This window comes from Quercus robur, chromosome 2 (genome assembly GCF_932294415.1).
Source record: "Quercus robur chromosome 2, dhQueRobu3.1, whole genome shotgun sequence".
In the NCBI taxonomy this organism is placed as follows: Eukaryota; Viridiplantae; Streptophyta; class Magnoliopsida; order Fagales; family Fagaceae; genus Quercus; species Quercus robur.
In genome coordinates this window covers 1,184,641-1,201,029 of record NC_065535.1, presented here as the reverse complement: position 1 = coordinate 1,201,029, position 16,389 = coordinate 1,184,641, and the positions used below count along the sequence as shown (strand labels likewise).

The 16,389-nt window shown below is 36.8% G+C and overlaps 1 protein-coding gene across 5 annotated transcripts in view; it reads left to right on the top strand.

The window, feature by feature from the left end:
• The window catches only part of LOC126708421 (calcineurin B-like protein 9), a 44,629-nt gene extending 28,240 nt beyond the window's left edge, over nt 1–16,389 (top strand). The window contains exons 1-10 of one of the 5 annotated variants that reach the window (XM_050408217.1): nt 8,895–9,056; nt 9,232–9,406; nt 13,996–14,078; nt 14,748–14,807; nt 15,159–15,267; nt 15,357–15,409; nt 15,523–15,603; nt 15,685–15,797; nt 15,939–16,037; nt 16,136–16,389. In XM_050408217.1, the coding sequence (XP_050264174.1) occupies nt 8,940–9,056; nt 9,232–9,406; nt 13,996–14,078; nt 14,748–14,807; nt 15,159–15,267; nt 15,357–15,409; nt 15,523–15,603; nt 15,685–15,797; nt 15,939–15,999 (852 nt within the window). In that variant the 5' untranslated portion in view covers nt 8,895–8,939 and the 3' untranslated portion in view covers nt 16,000–16,037; nt 16,136–16,389. Of the gene's footprint in view, nt 1–8,894; nt 9,113–9,231; nt 9,407–13,995; nt 14,079–14,747; nt 14,808–15,158; nt 15,268–15,356; nt 15,410–15,522; nt 15,604–15,684; nt 15,798–15,938; nt 16,038–16,135 lie in introns of those variants that run through there. The other 4 variants (XM_050408221.1, XM_050408245.1, XM_050408234.1 and 1 more) reach the window with 4 other exon arrangements.

The window sequence follows — 16,389 nt, the reverse complement described above, 5'->3', positions numbered from 1 at the left end:
TCTCGGTATTGTTGCGTAACAGATCGGCTAGAACCCTCCTCGCCACGGTTTCTCCTGGGTTGGGGGTTGTGGTTCCTTTCGTGGCGCCGACCCCTTGCTTCCAGCTCCAAGTCCATTACCAATCTGCATAACCGCTCCAGCTCCCGGTCTCTATCATCATATTGCCGATGTGCTGAGACGCTTGAAATTGTCCGGTGTGTCTGGGCCGATCCTTCTCCCAATCTAGACCTTTCCTCTCCTCTTGGATGCTCCCTATCCTCCAGCCGTTTCTGCCTTCTCTCCCTCCACGTCGATCCCCGAGAAGATCCTGCGGAATTGCTCGGAACGTGCCCCCCTGAACGCTCCTCAGACATCTCCCTTGCTTGAGTCTCACTCAAACCACAGCTTCGTAGGAGAGCCCCACGGTGGGCGCCAATTGTAAGAACCAAGTACAAGACTTCTGGACCTTAGGTCACTTGGGCTCACAATTTATTTGTAGTGGGCTTAAGGATTTCCTACAATGGGTCGTTCTCGGCAGAGAGACTCCAAGTAACACTCAGTTGATACTCTCTCCTTGACTGTTTTCTCTCAATTTTTCTCAACCCCTTCTTCTCCCAACTTTCTTCTATTTATAGCTAAGGTTAGTGGGGAGATTATGATTACAGCCACCGTTAGTGCTACTGGAGGTCCAATATTATCTGATTGGAGTGGATGTTTAGGTGAAAGGGCGGTGCAGCATTTATGATCTTGGAACTTGGCTCCATTTTGACCGACTATGTTCGGCAACTCAGTTCCCCGGGAATATCACATATTCCCGTGAACAGTTCGTATATTTGACCGGGAACGTTTGTCCGATCACCTCTCGGAATTCAATACCCTACGCTTGTTCGCACACGAAGGAAGCTCCTAGAAGGGCGCAGGACAACGGGACCTTTCTGCTGGACCTTTGCCCAGGGCCTGTGTGGGATTGGGCCCAGGGCCTGTATGGGACAGGGCCCAGGGCCTGTGTGGGCCTAGGGTCTCGGTGCCGTACAAGTCTAATACAGCAGAGCATACTTCATCACCAACAAAAGACCAAAAGGATTGATAGAAAATAGGGGGCATACCGTCCGGGCCGGGGGCTGTGATGGGCTCCATTTGATTGATGGCTGTCACTACTTCCTCTTTCTCGAACGGTCTAATAAGAAGGACATTCATATCCTGAGTGACTGAAGGCCGGATTGCCTCCAAAACAACATCAAGTTCAGTGGGATGGGATGAGGAGAACAGAGCTTGGTAATACTGAGTAGCAATCTCTTTAATCTGGGAGTCATCCGAGCACCAAACATTTGCCTCATTTCTTAAGCCCAAAATTATGTTTCTTCTAAACCTCTGGGAGGCTTTACTGTGGAAGTATCTTGTATTACGGTCACCTTCCTTCAAAAAAAGGGCTCTGGATCTTTGGTGCCACATTTGGCTTTCTTTATCCAGAAGAGCATTGAGCTCTGCCTGCAACGACTGAATTAAGTCAGCATTATCATTTCCTTTTGCATCCTCTAATTCATCTCTGTTCAGTCTCTTAGTTTTTATATTGATAGATTTTTTGATGCTACCAAAGATTGCCGACTCCAAGAGATGAGTTTCTCACCGCAGTTTTTGAGTTTGCCAGCTACCAGAGACATTGAGGCTTCAGGACAGGCTTGACCCCATGCTTCCTTCACTGTCTTGGTGCAGCCCCCATCACTTGCCATATTTTTTCAAACTTGAAAGGCCTCGTCAGTTTTGGATTAATGCCCTCCGGGTTGATGATTAAAGGTTTGTGATCCGATGCATGAGTTTGGAGATGGTGAACTGAGGAGCCAGGGTTAAGGAAGAATCACTGATTATTAGCTACTGCTCTGTCAAGCCTTTCAAACACCATACCTCCCTGTCTTTTACCTTTCCAAGTAAACTTATCACCCACATAACCCAGGTCTTTGAGCCCACATTCATCCAGAACATCCCGAAAAGCCCTCATACTCCCTTCCTGTCTCGGCCCAAGACCCAACTTTTCATGGGACCATAAAATTTCATTGAAGTCCCCTGCACACAGCCAGGGAAGGGAACCATTACAATGGAGAGACCTGATACGAGACCAAGTTTCAGGTTTTCGAGCTGCTTCCGCAAAGCCATAAATACCAATAAAACGCCATTGTGAATCTGGGTTACGACCAACTATGGTATCAATATGGTTGGGGGAGGAGGAGGTTACCTCTATGTGCACTAATTTTTTCCAAAAGAGAGCTAAACAACCTGTTTTATTCACTTGGGGAACAATCCAAAAACAATCAAACAAAAGTTCCCTACAAAGCCTTTTCAAACGAACTTCACCTGCCCAAGTCTCAGCCAAGAAAAGAGCAGTGGGATCTTGCGCTCGAACTAATGATCCGAGTTCACGAACGGTACGCCGGTTCCCAAGCCCGCGTACGTTCCAGCAGAGCCAACTCATTTGGTTTGGCGGGGCTGGAGAGCAGCCACCGCCGTTGAAGAATGGTTCTCATCTTGTAAGGAGTCCTGATGAGCTCTGCGTTTGGAAGGGGCAAGTTCTTCCTTTGTTACAAAGTGATTTCGTTTTCCCAGAGATACACCCAGAGAATTTTCTTCCTTATGAGTTGTGGGCCTTTGCATTCGGACCCATTTTTTTTCATCATGGGCTCGGGGTGGAGGGGAGGCCCTATTCAGATTAGTTATGTCTTGAAGAGGGGAGGTTTTAGTGGGTTTGGGGGATGACGTGTTAGAGTCTGGATTTGGGTCCAAATTTGAGGTAGGCCCAGTACTCTCCATATGAAGGGCCTCCTTATGGTCATAACGTGATATTTCGTGGTCAATCTCTTGGATCAGATGCTCAAATTCTGAATTGGGGGGAATCAACCCAGTGGGTTTAAGTTTTGAAAATAATGTGGCCTGGGAGATCTCTGAATTTTCAGGATTTGACTTCATGGGGTCTTTCACATTTAATGTTGACAGAGGGGGAGGGGTGGATACCGAGACCTTTTCCGGGAACACCGTGGGCGGTTGAGAGAGCATACCTGGAGAGACTTGGACGGAGTTTACTTTGTCTTTCTTAGCAAAAAATCCAGGCACATTTAATACATTCTTTCTGGTAGCTTGGAAAGGTGGAGCCCTGAGCCAGGGGCCAAATTGTTGGTCTTCGTTTTGCAGAGATCCTTCACTGTCAACCCATTTATTACAATCTCTATCTCCATGGGTGAGGAGCCCACACCAATAGCACAAATTAGGAAGACGCTCGTATTTAAACGAGACCCAATGCTCCTTTCCATTTTCCAGTGTGATGAGTCTACCTCTGCAGATTGGTAAGGAGATATCAACAAGAACTCTAACTCTGATGAAGCTTCCACCGTCACTGTCAGGAGCATCTGGAGGATGAATGATGGCTCCTATAGGTTCACATATCTGTTCTGCTACTTCTCTATTTCTGAATCTAACTGGAATATCATACACTTGTACCCAAAACGGAACCTGTGTTAGATCTAGTGGGTTAAGGGAGGTGTCTTTCTCATACTGGGTAAGCACCATTAAGTGCTTATCAAAGCTCCAAGGCTCTGATTTGAGGATTTTCTGAACATCACCATGTTATCAAAGGAGAAGAGGATCAAGTGGTTGCCGAGATTCTTAATTTTAAAACCTGACTTTGTTCTCCACAGAGGAGTGAAGGTATTAGCAATTGCTTCAATGTTGAGGGGACGCTTTGTTAGGAATCTCGCTGCAATGGCAAACTCCGTTGAAGCTTGCTCTTCTTTCAGACGAAGACCCATCCCTTCCTTTTCCGACAGGGAGATCGAGTTCCAGCTCTTTGTAATTTCTTCCATTACTGGTGTCACAGAGTTTTGAACCTAGCCTATGTGTTTCCCAGACCCCTGAGAAAAAAACCACAAGCCTTGAGATAACGTTGTTATCACAAGGGACTAAAAATCACCTTCACCAGGAAGGGACGGCAGTGCCACTACCTAAGAGAAGTTTCCAGAGGAAGACTTTCTTAGCGAAGGGCAACCTTTTCCTACAATATAACGAGTAAACTAGTTTGATTAAGTAATAATAAGATAGGAGGCATCTTACGCATCTTTCATATCCTAGTATCCTACCCTATCTTATAAGAATTAAATAATTACATTTTTTTTAATAGACACGACCTCTGAAGCACACACCACACCTCTGAACTCCTCTGAAATGCAATTTCTGCTCAACTTTACACATAAAAAAGATGAGACTCCACCTACTTCACCTATACGACGCCAGGAACATCCTTTATCAACTGCTGGGCACCCGGGTCTACATGATCACTCCTTCCCCGACACACCCGTGACTGGAGTATCAACCAGGCTAGCGCCTACCTCCTTCAAAGAAGCACTCATGCAAGACATGGCGGAGGAGGAGACCATTCCCCTCCCTGTCCTTGAGGAGGACCTGGAGATGGAACACACAGAGGACGGGGTTGCGGCACCAACTGAACAGATTATCCCTTTGCCATCCCATGTTAGAGAGAAAATTTATGCTCCTTGGAAAAGCAGTATCATAATCAAGGTGGTGGGTAAGTTGTTTGGTTACAAAGCTCTGCTTACACGTCTTACAGGTTTTTAGGTCAGGAATTTTTCCTTGTTAAATTTACCTAGGCCACTGATTATCTAAATGTCTTAGAACGAGAGGTCCATGGTTCGTGGGCGAAAACTATCTGTCGGTGCGTAAATGGGAATCCAAATTCCAGGCAGCAAAAGCCAAGGTGGCCTCCTTGGTTGCATGGATTCGGCTACCGGATTTACCCATTGAATTTTTTCATCCTGACATCTTACGCACTATAGGGAACAAGATAAGGAGATTCATTAAAATGGACTACATCACGAATACCGTTGCTAATACCGTTGCTAGAGGAAGTGGCGGTTTCAAGAATTTTTCTTAAGGTGTTTCTTAAGAAGTATAAATTATACAATCTAATAAAAAGAGAAATTCATATATTGATAACAAAAAAAAAAAAAAAAAAAAAAAACACGCAAATCAGTTTACAATTTCCTTCTACAAGTTTTCATATTTTGAAATCATTGCATGATAGTCTCATTATCAATATTACAAGTTACATCTCTTTCAATGTACACAACCAAGCAATGTTATAATATATATATATATATATATATATTTTCAGATTTTAGTTCAAATTTTTTTTTGGGTTTTTTTTTTTTTTTTGGCGAAAACCACATTTTCGTCCCTATATTTTCACTTGATTCCACTTTGGTCCCTAACTTTTTTTTACACCGATTTTAGTCCCTATCCTAGAAAATGCGTCTCATTTTTGTCCCTGCCGTTATATCAAAGATGGAAAATGCACACGTGGCAAACAGAGTGCACTGTTGACACACTAAAAGCTAACGTGGCCATCAAAAAAAAAAATGTTATTTGGCATTGAAAAATGCCACGTCAGCATCTAAATTTAAAAAATTAATTTATTAATTTTAACTAAATAAAAAAATCAAAACAAAAATCAAAATCAAAATTCAAATGAATTAAGATCTAAAAGTATCTTGAACAAGAACACCAAGAACACCAACCCAAACTTAAGATCTCAAAATTGAAAACTAAAAATCACGAATAACTCAAAAAATAAGATCACAAAATTAAACATAAGTACACACTAATCCATTGAACGTTCATACACCTTATACTCCTCCAAGGGAAGTTGCTGGATATTCCCAATAATGGACAAGCCACTGAGCGTACTAGCAAACGCAAAGCAAAAACTCAGAACTCAAGTGCCTATTTCAGATTCGAAGCTCCAGCCTTGAAAGCGTGCCCGAATGCCAAATAAGCAGGTCGGGTCAAACGGGTCACGGACGTACCTGAATCGATGATAACCCCACCGTTCCCAGCTGGGTTGAGCTTGACCAACGAAGGTGTAACACCACAGACACGTCTCCCTTCGACACTAATCCCCAGCAGCTCCAAGTAGTAAAAGGTGTTGAGCTTTGGGTTGAACAGCAAGGGAGTGAACCAGGCGATTCGAGAAACAGCGGAGTCTCCGAAAGCAATCAACGACTTGTTGCGACGGAGAGTGAGGAGTTTGTGAGGTTTGAGAGAGGGGCTTGTGTTGGTGTACGATTCCATTGGTGGAGAGTGGAGTAGAGGACCAGATCTGCTTGAGGTTATACGATGCGTTGCTTGGATTTGAGGTCTGTGTTTGGTTTCTCAGAAAGTATAAGAAAATTTGGGTTTTGAGTTTTGAGTTTGGGGGCCGAAAATCTAGGTTTGATTTAGTGTTTAGGGGTCGAAAATTTGGATTTGATTTTTGTGTTTGATGTTTTGGTGGTGTGGGGGTTAGAAATATGGGTTTGAATTTAAATTTTTGAATCTAGGTTTGAATCTGGGTTTGAATTTAATTTTTTGGGTTTTAAATTTGCTGGGTTTCTGTTCTTGTTCAAATATTTAATGTGTTTATGTTTAATTTATCAATTTTATCTGGGTTTGTCAAGAATGTTGGCATGAATTCTAATTCTGGGTTTTGGCTCTGAGGTTCGAATTTTCTGGGTTCTAAATTTTGTTTTCATGTTTAATTTTTTGTTCATGTTTAATTTGATGCGGATCTACAGTTTAATTTTCTGTTCTTATTTTTTGGGTTTGTGATTTTTGGATTTTAATTTTGTGTTCGTACATCTGGGTTTGTGTTCTTGTTGTTATTGTTCAAGACACACTTAAATCTCAATTCATGTAATTTTTTATTTTTATTTCTATTTTTAATTTCTTTATTTAGTTAAAATTAATAAATTAATTTTTTTAATGACGTGGCATTTTTAAATGCCAAATAACATTTTTTTTTATTTTAATGGCCACGTCAGCTTTTAGTGTGCCAATAGTGCACTCCGTTTGCTATGTGTGCATTTTCCGTCTTTGATGTAATGGCAAGGACAAAAACGAGACGCATTTTCTAGGATAGGGACTAAAATTGGTGGAAAAAAAAGTTAAGAACTAAAGTGGGAATCGCATGAAAATGTAGGGACAAAAATGTGGTTTTTGTCTTTTTTTTTTTTTTTTGCTTGAAAGCCCCAATCATCAATATCAATCAATCAATATATATATATATATATATATATATATATATATATAAGCAGAGACCTCATACAGGGAGAATGAGGTTCTGACATGTGGCACACTCTATGAAAAGAATTGATATACTCTTAAATCACATAAGAAATAAGAACAAATCAATTATTGATTTTTTGTTTTATTTGGTTCAACGTTAATTTTAAGATATTTCTAATTAAAAAATAAATATTTTTTTTGTATCGGTTCAATGTTTCATGATTTTTTATCTTTCACATTAAATAGAATAAATTATGAAGTAAAGTTTAATTTTATAGGGGAAAGTTTTTTTTTTTTTTTTTTTTTTTTTTTTTTTTCAAGTGCCGCCGCCTAAGAGGATATGCTGGCGAAACGGGGAGTGTCTCAATCTAAGTGAGAAATCTTATACTATACATCCCCCACCTTTTTGTAGAAATGACTATACTAGGACTCAACGGGTATTGTTTCATCCCGGAGACGTTGCTGTCAATAGTTGTCCAACAGTCTTGCTTTTTGTTTTTGTTCCAGCTGTTGGGCTCTCATTGGGTTTTTTTTTTTTTTTTTTTTTGTAGTTTTTGGGTTGTTGTGTTGTTGCTCTCTGAGCTCTGTTTTAATGGTACGTGTTGTTGTATGGGTCTGTAGTCGTGGTGTGTATTGTCTCTGTCTTCTTTTTTTTTCTTTTTTTTTTTCGGTAAACGAGAGAGATAGAACCCGAGTTAAAGGTATACAATGACATTGACTGCCACTAGGCTACAAGACCCAATAGCATGTGTATCGTCTCTTTTTGTTTATCTAATAAATCGCCTGATATGCGGGAAAAAAAAAAATTTTGATAGTTAAGAATCTTAAGATTTGAAGAATTTAAATCAAGGATGTTAATTTCGTACCGTACTGGCCGGTATGGCCGGTATATACCGTACCGACCAGTGCACCGGTACAAGTACACCCATTATTTCGTATCGGAAAAAATACCAGTCGTACCGGGCTTACCGGGGAAATCCGACTGTTTCGGCCGGTAAAAATGTTTCGGATCGGTACAAACAAGAAGAAAAAAGAAAAAGAAAAGGAAGAAGAAGATGAGAAAAAGTGAGAAAGGGAGAGAAAGAGGTAGAGCAAGTGTAGGCCAAAGCTGTGAGAGAGAAATGATTTGTTGCTTTACTCTGTGTTTGAAAAACTGGGGAAGACATCCAGCCGCTTCTTCTTCTTCTTATTTTTCTTCTTCTTCTTCAGTTTTGACCGAGACTAAACTCTCTTCTTGTGCTTTCTGTTTCAGCTGTGTGTGTGTGGCTCTTGTTTAATTGTTTTGTGTGAGTTTTAGTTTTGTGTGTGTGGCTCTTGTTTAGTTGTTTTGTGTGAGGTCTGACACACCCACGTGAACTCTAATGAGTTCAAATTTCCAACATGCTTTGACTTTTAGGCTGGCTGCCACTCACATTTGGTAAGCAATTTTATTTTATTTTATTTTTAATAATTAATATCATCTTTTTATCTTTCATTATTATTACAATCTAGTATGTCAATTTACATTATTGGGTTGATATTTGAGCAAAAATTAATCATATTAAAAATAAGCAATTAATTTAGAGAAATATGCTATTATAAATTTAAGGATTCTTATATAGATTTATAAATAATTCTAAATAAATAATCATGTATAATAATAATAATAATAATAATAATAATAGCGATAAATCCGAAACGGTACACCGGTATTAACCGGTATCCGAAATATATCATACCACTAACCAAACCGGTATAACCTTCGGTACGGTATTGACTTCCTTGATTTAAATCCTTGCCTCTTTTTTCCTTAAAAAAAAATCCCTTGGCTCTTTTATAAAAGAGAGACTTAACACACGACACATGTCAATTAGAAAGAAATGGCCCTACGCCGACAACCTCTACGGAAGACAAGTATCGTCAATCAATTCATTTCTTTCCTTCCTCACCTTCCTTATCTCTCCCTCTTTACATCATTACCTGCAAATCTGTACGAGGTATAACTTCAAACTCTGACTCAACAGACCTCGCCAAACCAAACATGGATTATTCAGTAAATACCACCTACTTTCGCCGTTGGTTTTAGTTTTTAATTTTTTATTATTGTTGGGGGTGGCTTACCGTTTTTCATGCAATAATATATACGAATGATGTGTCTTGTTTATTGTACAGGGATCGAGTTCTTTAACGATATGCGAGTGTGTCAGTGTGGCGTGTACACCGCTTATAGCCATATTTGAGCGTCTGATATTCACTTTCAAGGGTTGCTTCGAGTGCAGGCCACCACGCCTCCAGAACTGCGGGAACCGCTTTGAAGAGATAGCTCGCTTAGCCAGCGAAACCATTTGTAAGCGCTTTTTGGAAGTACTTCCAACTCATTACGTCGCAGTCTATATATGATATATGTTATTTTTTAATGGTACGATTTGTTTAGATAATTTAACATCTATTAGTTTAATATTTAATTTATTATATGTACCCATGTTAGAGCTTGTAAACTCACAAAAGATTACTTAAACAGTTTCTAAATTACTATTTATGAGCAAAAATTTTTTTGCTAACGAGTAGTGGCCCTTTTGATTTAATGTGCTATTCCTTAGCAAAACAACTTATGAGAATAAAAAATTTAACCACTCAATTAAAATATTCATTTTTTTACTTAATATTCACAACTGCTACACAACTCATCCCAAATTCTTTCTCTCTCTCAATCGTCTTTGAACTCAAGAGGGAGACACAATCAAAACAAAGAGAAAATAAAATCTTTCATACAAAATAAAACCAATCAAACTAGAACCAAAAAAAAAAAAAAAAAAAAAAACATGTAGAACACCGATATGACCAATATGGTGATTAAGCTTCATGTTCTTAGAAGTGGGAAGGAGGATGAGCGGCGATGGAGCGAACCAAGCGGCGTGCATGAACGCAAATTTAAAAGGCCAACTCTCTCTAATCTTTGTTCTCTGTCGGTGATCTATGTGTGTATGAGAGAGAGAATTTGTCTATGTGAGATAGAGGGAGAGAAATTTGTGTGTGTAAGAGAAAGAGGGAGAAGTGGAGATATGTTCAAAATGTTCTGGAGATCAAGAACTAGAAAAACAAAAAGTCCAAAAAAAAAAAAAAGTGAAGGTAGATATAGGGGTAGGTGTAAGTGTGTGGAAGAGAAAAAAAAAAATATATATATATATATATATATATATAAAATAAGTGTGCATTTCACATTAATGAAAGTTTTCAGCTTATTTTTACTACTATTTATGAATTCCATTACATTTTTATGTAATATTTATGAGTCTTATTATACTATTTTAGTTAACTTTTACCTTTATTTACAGTATTTTCAGCAAAAAAATTTCTGTTTTAGTAAAATAAATGGATCCCAAATAGACTCTAAGAAATCAAAATTGAAAAATGTTACTACAATATTTTCACAATAAATTTTAAGTGACAGATTGTTATTAGTTGATATTGGCGAGTAAAAAAATAATTTAAGTGGTGGGTTCAAATTAGAACTACTAATAACTGGTGTGCTGTCGCATGCAACCAAAAATAAAACCTATACTCCTAAAAAATATGTAGTAGTGCGAGTAAGGATCGTTCCCACTCTTATCTAGCTTAGTTTTGTACTACGTGAACAAGGAGGGGGGTATGAGTATAATGGAAACAATTTTAAGGGAAAAAAAATAAGGAACAATTCAAATTAAAGTATCAAAATCAATCAAAAGAATAAACCTTGGTCTAAGTCAACATCCACCATCGAAATTTTACAACTGATCATCGATGCAAATATATATCAATTCACACTTTGAATATTCACCGTTGGAATTATTTTCCTATCTCTCTTTAGTCACAGTTAATTAGAAAACAAGCGATCTAATTAACCCTAACTACTAAACAACCCAAGACAAGCGCTAAAAGTTTAATCTAGCAGCAGCCTTAAGAATTAGAGAGATCGATGAAATTAAACAACACAAGCACAAGCGGTTGTATTTAATTTAGTCGAGCGTTCTTCCTAAGATCTAATAATTTCTAACGCAGCAAATTATTAAATCTTGGTTACTTCACAAATTAAAGAGATCAAACAATTACAGATTTGATATCTAACCTAGCAGTAGATTACAACGAACAATAAACTAGTAGACCTCCTAGTAATTAAACGAGACCATCATAAAAATAGGCATAGAAGAACATCTGATATTCAAAGCATAAATTGAACAATAAAAATAAATTAGATCTCACAGTTTTATTGATTCCGAGGCTTCAATTTCCTTTGATCAAGTATAAAAGTTTAGCCATGCAGGGCCATGATGAAAACTCAAAGGAGAAGTTAGAGAAGAGGGGAGAGAGAGATGTGTCTCAAGTCCGATTTGTCCTCCCCTTTATACATGTTAATTCCCCGTTTTCCAAGCCTACAAGATCTCCTAAAAATATTCTAAATATTATCCTAAAATAACAACATCCAAATCTGACTAATTAAAGAAAAATATAAAATAAATATAATAGTCCTAATATAACTAGGAAAGTGGTTTTTTTAGCTGGAAATTTCATGCACCAGATCTGGAAACTTCCGAAAATAAACCGCATCAAATCGACGTATTAGAATTTCAGGTAAAGGAACATTCCAAAACGTCAGCAGTGCAGGTGCAGCAAATTCAAGTCCGATTTCGACCTTGATGCAGCCAATATCTCTCAAAACTCAAAACATGAAAGTTGTAGAGCTTTTTTTTGGCCTTCCATAGCATTTTGAATCATCTCAATCGGAGCTTAGATGAGAGAGTTATGCCCAAATTACAAAGCGATGTCGAAACTGTCTAAAATCGCCTAATTAGCTTCATTTTGCACTTAATGCCTCCATTTGCATCCTAAATCAAAATATAAGAATAATGAGTACATTTAGGCACCAAATAAATATAAAAAACTAAACATTAATGGAAAAAAAATATGACATTTTACATTCTCATCAATAACTTACCATATAAGATTTTGTTATGAAAATATTGCGAAAAAAAAATGTTACAGCCACAACACTTCTCATTAAAAAAAATATAAAATTGTTAATTTTTTTTGGAATTTGAAAAATATAGACTTTATGAATGAACTAAGAAATATTAAAAAAAAGAATAAAGAAATAATGAAGAAATAATATTTTAATGGAATAGAAAAAAAGATAGAGTCTATTAGAAAGTGTATTTGAAAAAGTGAATAGGAAAAAGGAAAAAGTCACTGTTTATTTTCTAAACCGCACAAAAATTTAGAGAGACTATTGGAGATGCTCTTATAGTTTGTTAGGGACATATTTTATGTAAATTGGTTAATCATTTGACAAAACGCACTTTACTTGTAATTGGGTAGATCTAGGATGGATTTAGGGTCCGTTTGGATACAGCTGAAAACTGAAAACTGAAACTGAAAACTGAAAAATACTGTAGCGAAATAATTTTTAAATGTGTGAATAGTATCGTGGGACCCATTTTTAATGAAAAAGTTGCTGAAAAGTGAAATTTGTGAGTCCGTGAACAGTACACGATATGCTGTGATTGGTCCAAAAAAATTTGAAAAGTCAAAGTTTGTGGCTACTATTCATTGAACAGTGCATGAACAGTAGCCGCAACACCCAAAACGCTCCAAAACGCGTGAAAAAAAAAAAAAAAAAAAAAAAAAAAAAAAAAAAAAAAAAAGGCAAAACGCAAACGCAATTTTTTTCAGCCGAATCCAAACGCGCTCTTAGTACTTCAAGAAACAAGTGTTCAAATTAAGAATTGAAACCATGCAAATTTGACTAAGAAACAAGTGAAGAAAATGTTGTTCTTTAAAACTCGACAGAAGTCTCGACAAAATCCTTTCTATCAAGAATTAGTGTTGAAACTTGACAAATTTTTGACACAAACTATATCTGTCGAGAATTACGAAATTAGACATTTCAGATCTGATTACATGCATATTCTTATGTATTTGTGTAGGGTTTCTTTTCTCACAACCCTAGACATATATAATGATTATTTTAAAGGTCGTCATAAGACGATGCAAAAATAATACATGCAGATAGTGCCCTAGTTCATTATTCTCTCTGTAAAAGCTACTGCATCTTTACGCCAAAAGTTTTGTGACCAAGGAATTTCCTGATCTTCATTGTTGATGAGCTGAAGAACTTTGCAGCCAACAATCTTCTTCAAGTTGGTGAGTTAGTCACGTACTAGGATCTGTGCATCATTAGTTAGTCACGTATTGAGATTTGTGCATTGAATGGAAAGATTACCGTTACAATACAAGTCTAATTGGGTATTGGGGTAAGAGTTCAACTGTAGATTGGTATTTCGTGATAGGCCAAAGGGTTTGGTAAGATTTCTTATACTTATAACCGCTTGTGATTAATAATAGTAGATTTTTGGAAGTAGTGATCTTAAATTCACCCGGTGAGATTTTGCTTCGGTGGTTTTCCCCATTCGTAAACAAATCACTTGTGTCAAATTTATTTTCCGTTACATTTAGTTTAGTTGGTGATTTGTTTGTGCTACCACGCTATTACATGTAATTTGACTAATTAATTAACTTGGGTAATTAATTAATTTGTAAATGGGTCAATTCATTTTAACCCAATATAGTTAATTGTAATATAGGATTTGTATTACACTTTTCTGTGACTATAAAAAAAGTATATTCTATATAAGGATTATAATATCAATTGTTCTAAAAAAAATTTAATTGTTTCTCTTTCTTTGTATACAATAATCACCAACTACCATCTTCCTTTACCATCAATAAATGTAAAGAAATAATAAAAATTTATTTTGTATGAACTATAGTAACTTGTATATTTGCAAAAGCATTAGCATAACTAGTTTATAATCTGATGTGGGTATTTTTGGGCTTCATTGACTATATTTTCAGCTTTATGCTATTTTATATGAGCTAATGCATATGCTCTTAATGATGCAGTTACTGTGAATGAAGTTGAGGCATTATACGAGCTGTTTAAGAAGTTGAGTAGTTCAATTATTGACGATGGGTTGATTCAAAAGGTAAGTAGATTTTGATTCTTGGGAATTGGTCTGGTTGTGTTATTTTTTGCTGGATGATGCATTTCAGTTATTTCTTTTTTCTTTTTTTTCTTATTTCTTCCTTCAATTGGCCTGTGATTGCCATAAGTTACTTTTTGTTTAAGATGAGTATTTAAGCTTAGAAGTTCACATATGACTAGTGTGTGTGTTTTTTGGATGAAAATAAAACTTATTGTGTCTAAATGGAGAGGTAGTACATGGTTTTTCCCTTTTCATGAGTAATTAGTTGACAAGTTCAGTGATACATAGTATAATTAGGATGATCAAGTTATGAAAATTGAAATTAATACTTCAGATTGGACTTTTATTGGGTTAGTGGGGGTTAAGGCTTGGTTGAGAGGAGGATTTGGTTTAGTGTTTCTTGAGTCAGTGAGACAAATCTATCCAAAAAAATTTAGGTTTGGCTGATGATGTGAACTTATTTTTTTATGAAAGAGGGAGGAAAAAAAAAAAGCAGAAAGGGCATACATAATTTATTGACACTTAACACTTACATACATGATCATCATCCAATTTGAGTATGCAGTGGCCTTGATTGATAGTTTATGGACACATTAACGTTGATCACATATTCACAAGGTTTTAATCAATAGTTGTATATAGTTATAATTTATGTTTGTTATCTTGTAGGAAGAGCTTCATTTAGCACTGTTCAAAACTCCAAGCGATGAAAATCTCTTTCTGAACAGGGTAAATGGACTGTAATAACTTTTGTCTTCTTCTTCTTCTACTCTCTTCCCCTTCTATTGTGAGCATTTTGCTTCGAATTTATTGCTTGGTGGTATTAAACAATTTAAACTATGATAGTAGTAACAATTCAACAATTGAACTGTAGTAATAGTTTGTAGTGGAATAAAAGCCACATTGAAAAAAAAAAAAAAACTTTTATAAAGATAACAAGTTTCCCTTGGTACTGGTAAAGAAACAGAGTTTGTCTATTGCTTAACTGTCAGCTCCGGATAAAAGAGATTTTACATGTGAATATTAGTTTCTCTCTCTCTCTCTCTAAAATATATTCAACTATTACTTGTGCTCTTCTAGGTTTTTTATCTTTTTGATGAAAAGAAAAATGGTGTCATTGAATTTGACGAATTTGTCCATGCACTCAGTGTCTTCCATCCCAATGCTCCCATGGAAGAAAAAATTGATTGTAAGTGTTCAAGAGACAATCTTTTGTTTTATACAGTCAACTGCAATTCATGGATCCATCAATCTGTGTTTCTTGTTGAGTTCTTGCAGTTGCATTCAGGCTGTATGATCTGAGACAAACTGGGTTTATAGAGCGAAAAGAAGTATACTTTGTAGTCTTTGGTTCTATAGCAATTTTTTTCAAAGACTAATGCCTAAGCCATTTTATGTTCCCCAAAGGTTCTTTTAGCTAAAAGCACCCTTTGGTTGATATCAGGTTAAGGCAATGGTAATTGTCATTTTAATGGAATCTGATATAACATTGTCAGATGATCTTCTTGAGGCTATCATGGACAGAGTAAGAATATATCTAAATTCGATCATTCTAACTTATGTCATTGTTTGAAACACACTAGTACTCATAAGATCACTCTTGCAGACATTTGCAGATGCTGATGCTGACAAGGATGATAGAATCAATACCGAAGAGTGGAAGGATTTTGTTCTTAGAAACCCAAACCTCTTGAAGAACATGACACTACCTTATTTGAAGTATCCATGTCTTTACATTATATTTCTGTCCCCCAATTAATTCATTTACTCCTCTTTGAATCTATGTGCCTGCCCAACTATTTTGTTGATTCCAGAAATCTTATACTGACTGTGCTTGTTAATATTTGTAACATACTCTAGGGATCTGAGTCTGGCAACAGTATTTCCAAGTTTCACTTTTAACACAAGGATTGAAGATTGAGAACCTGAAGTCTTTTCACCAAAGGAGTCCTTAGAAAGGTGTTCTAAACTTAAGTGCCATGCACTATTGCTCTGATTTGGAAAATTCAATGGATTTTGCTTTTTTTTTTTTTAAAACCTTTTTTGATTTATGACAGATTGTTCATCATCGTTCATTATTGCTAAAAGGGAGCAGCCACCGTGTTTCTTTGGGGCAAAAGAGGCCAGGATGGTGGCATTAGTTAGAAAATTATGATTAAACCCACCAGCTAGGCAGTTCAGTTCACATAGAACTTACTCTTGTAGTTAGTTTGTAACTTTGTATGGTATTGTTGCCTCAAATTTTTGCCTTTTGGTTAGCTTGTGTATGCTCTTTTTCTTGGTAATCAAATGCTGCTGATTGTGTACAAAA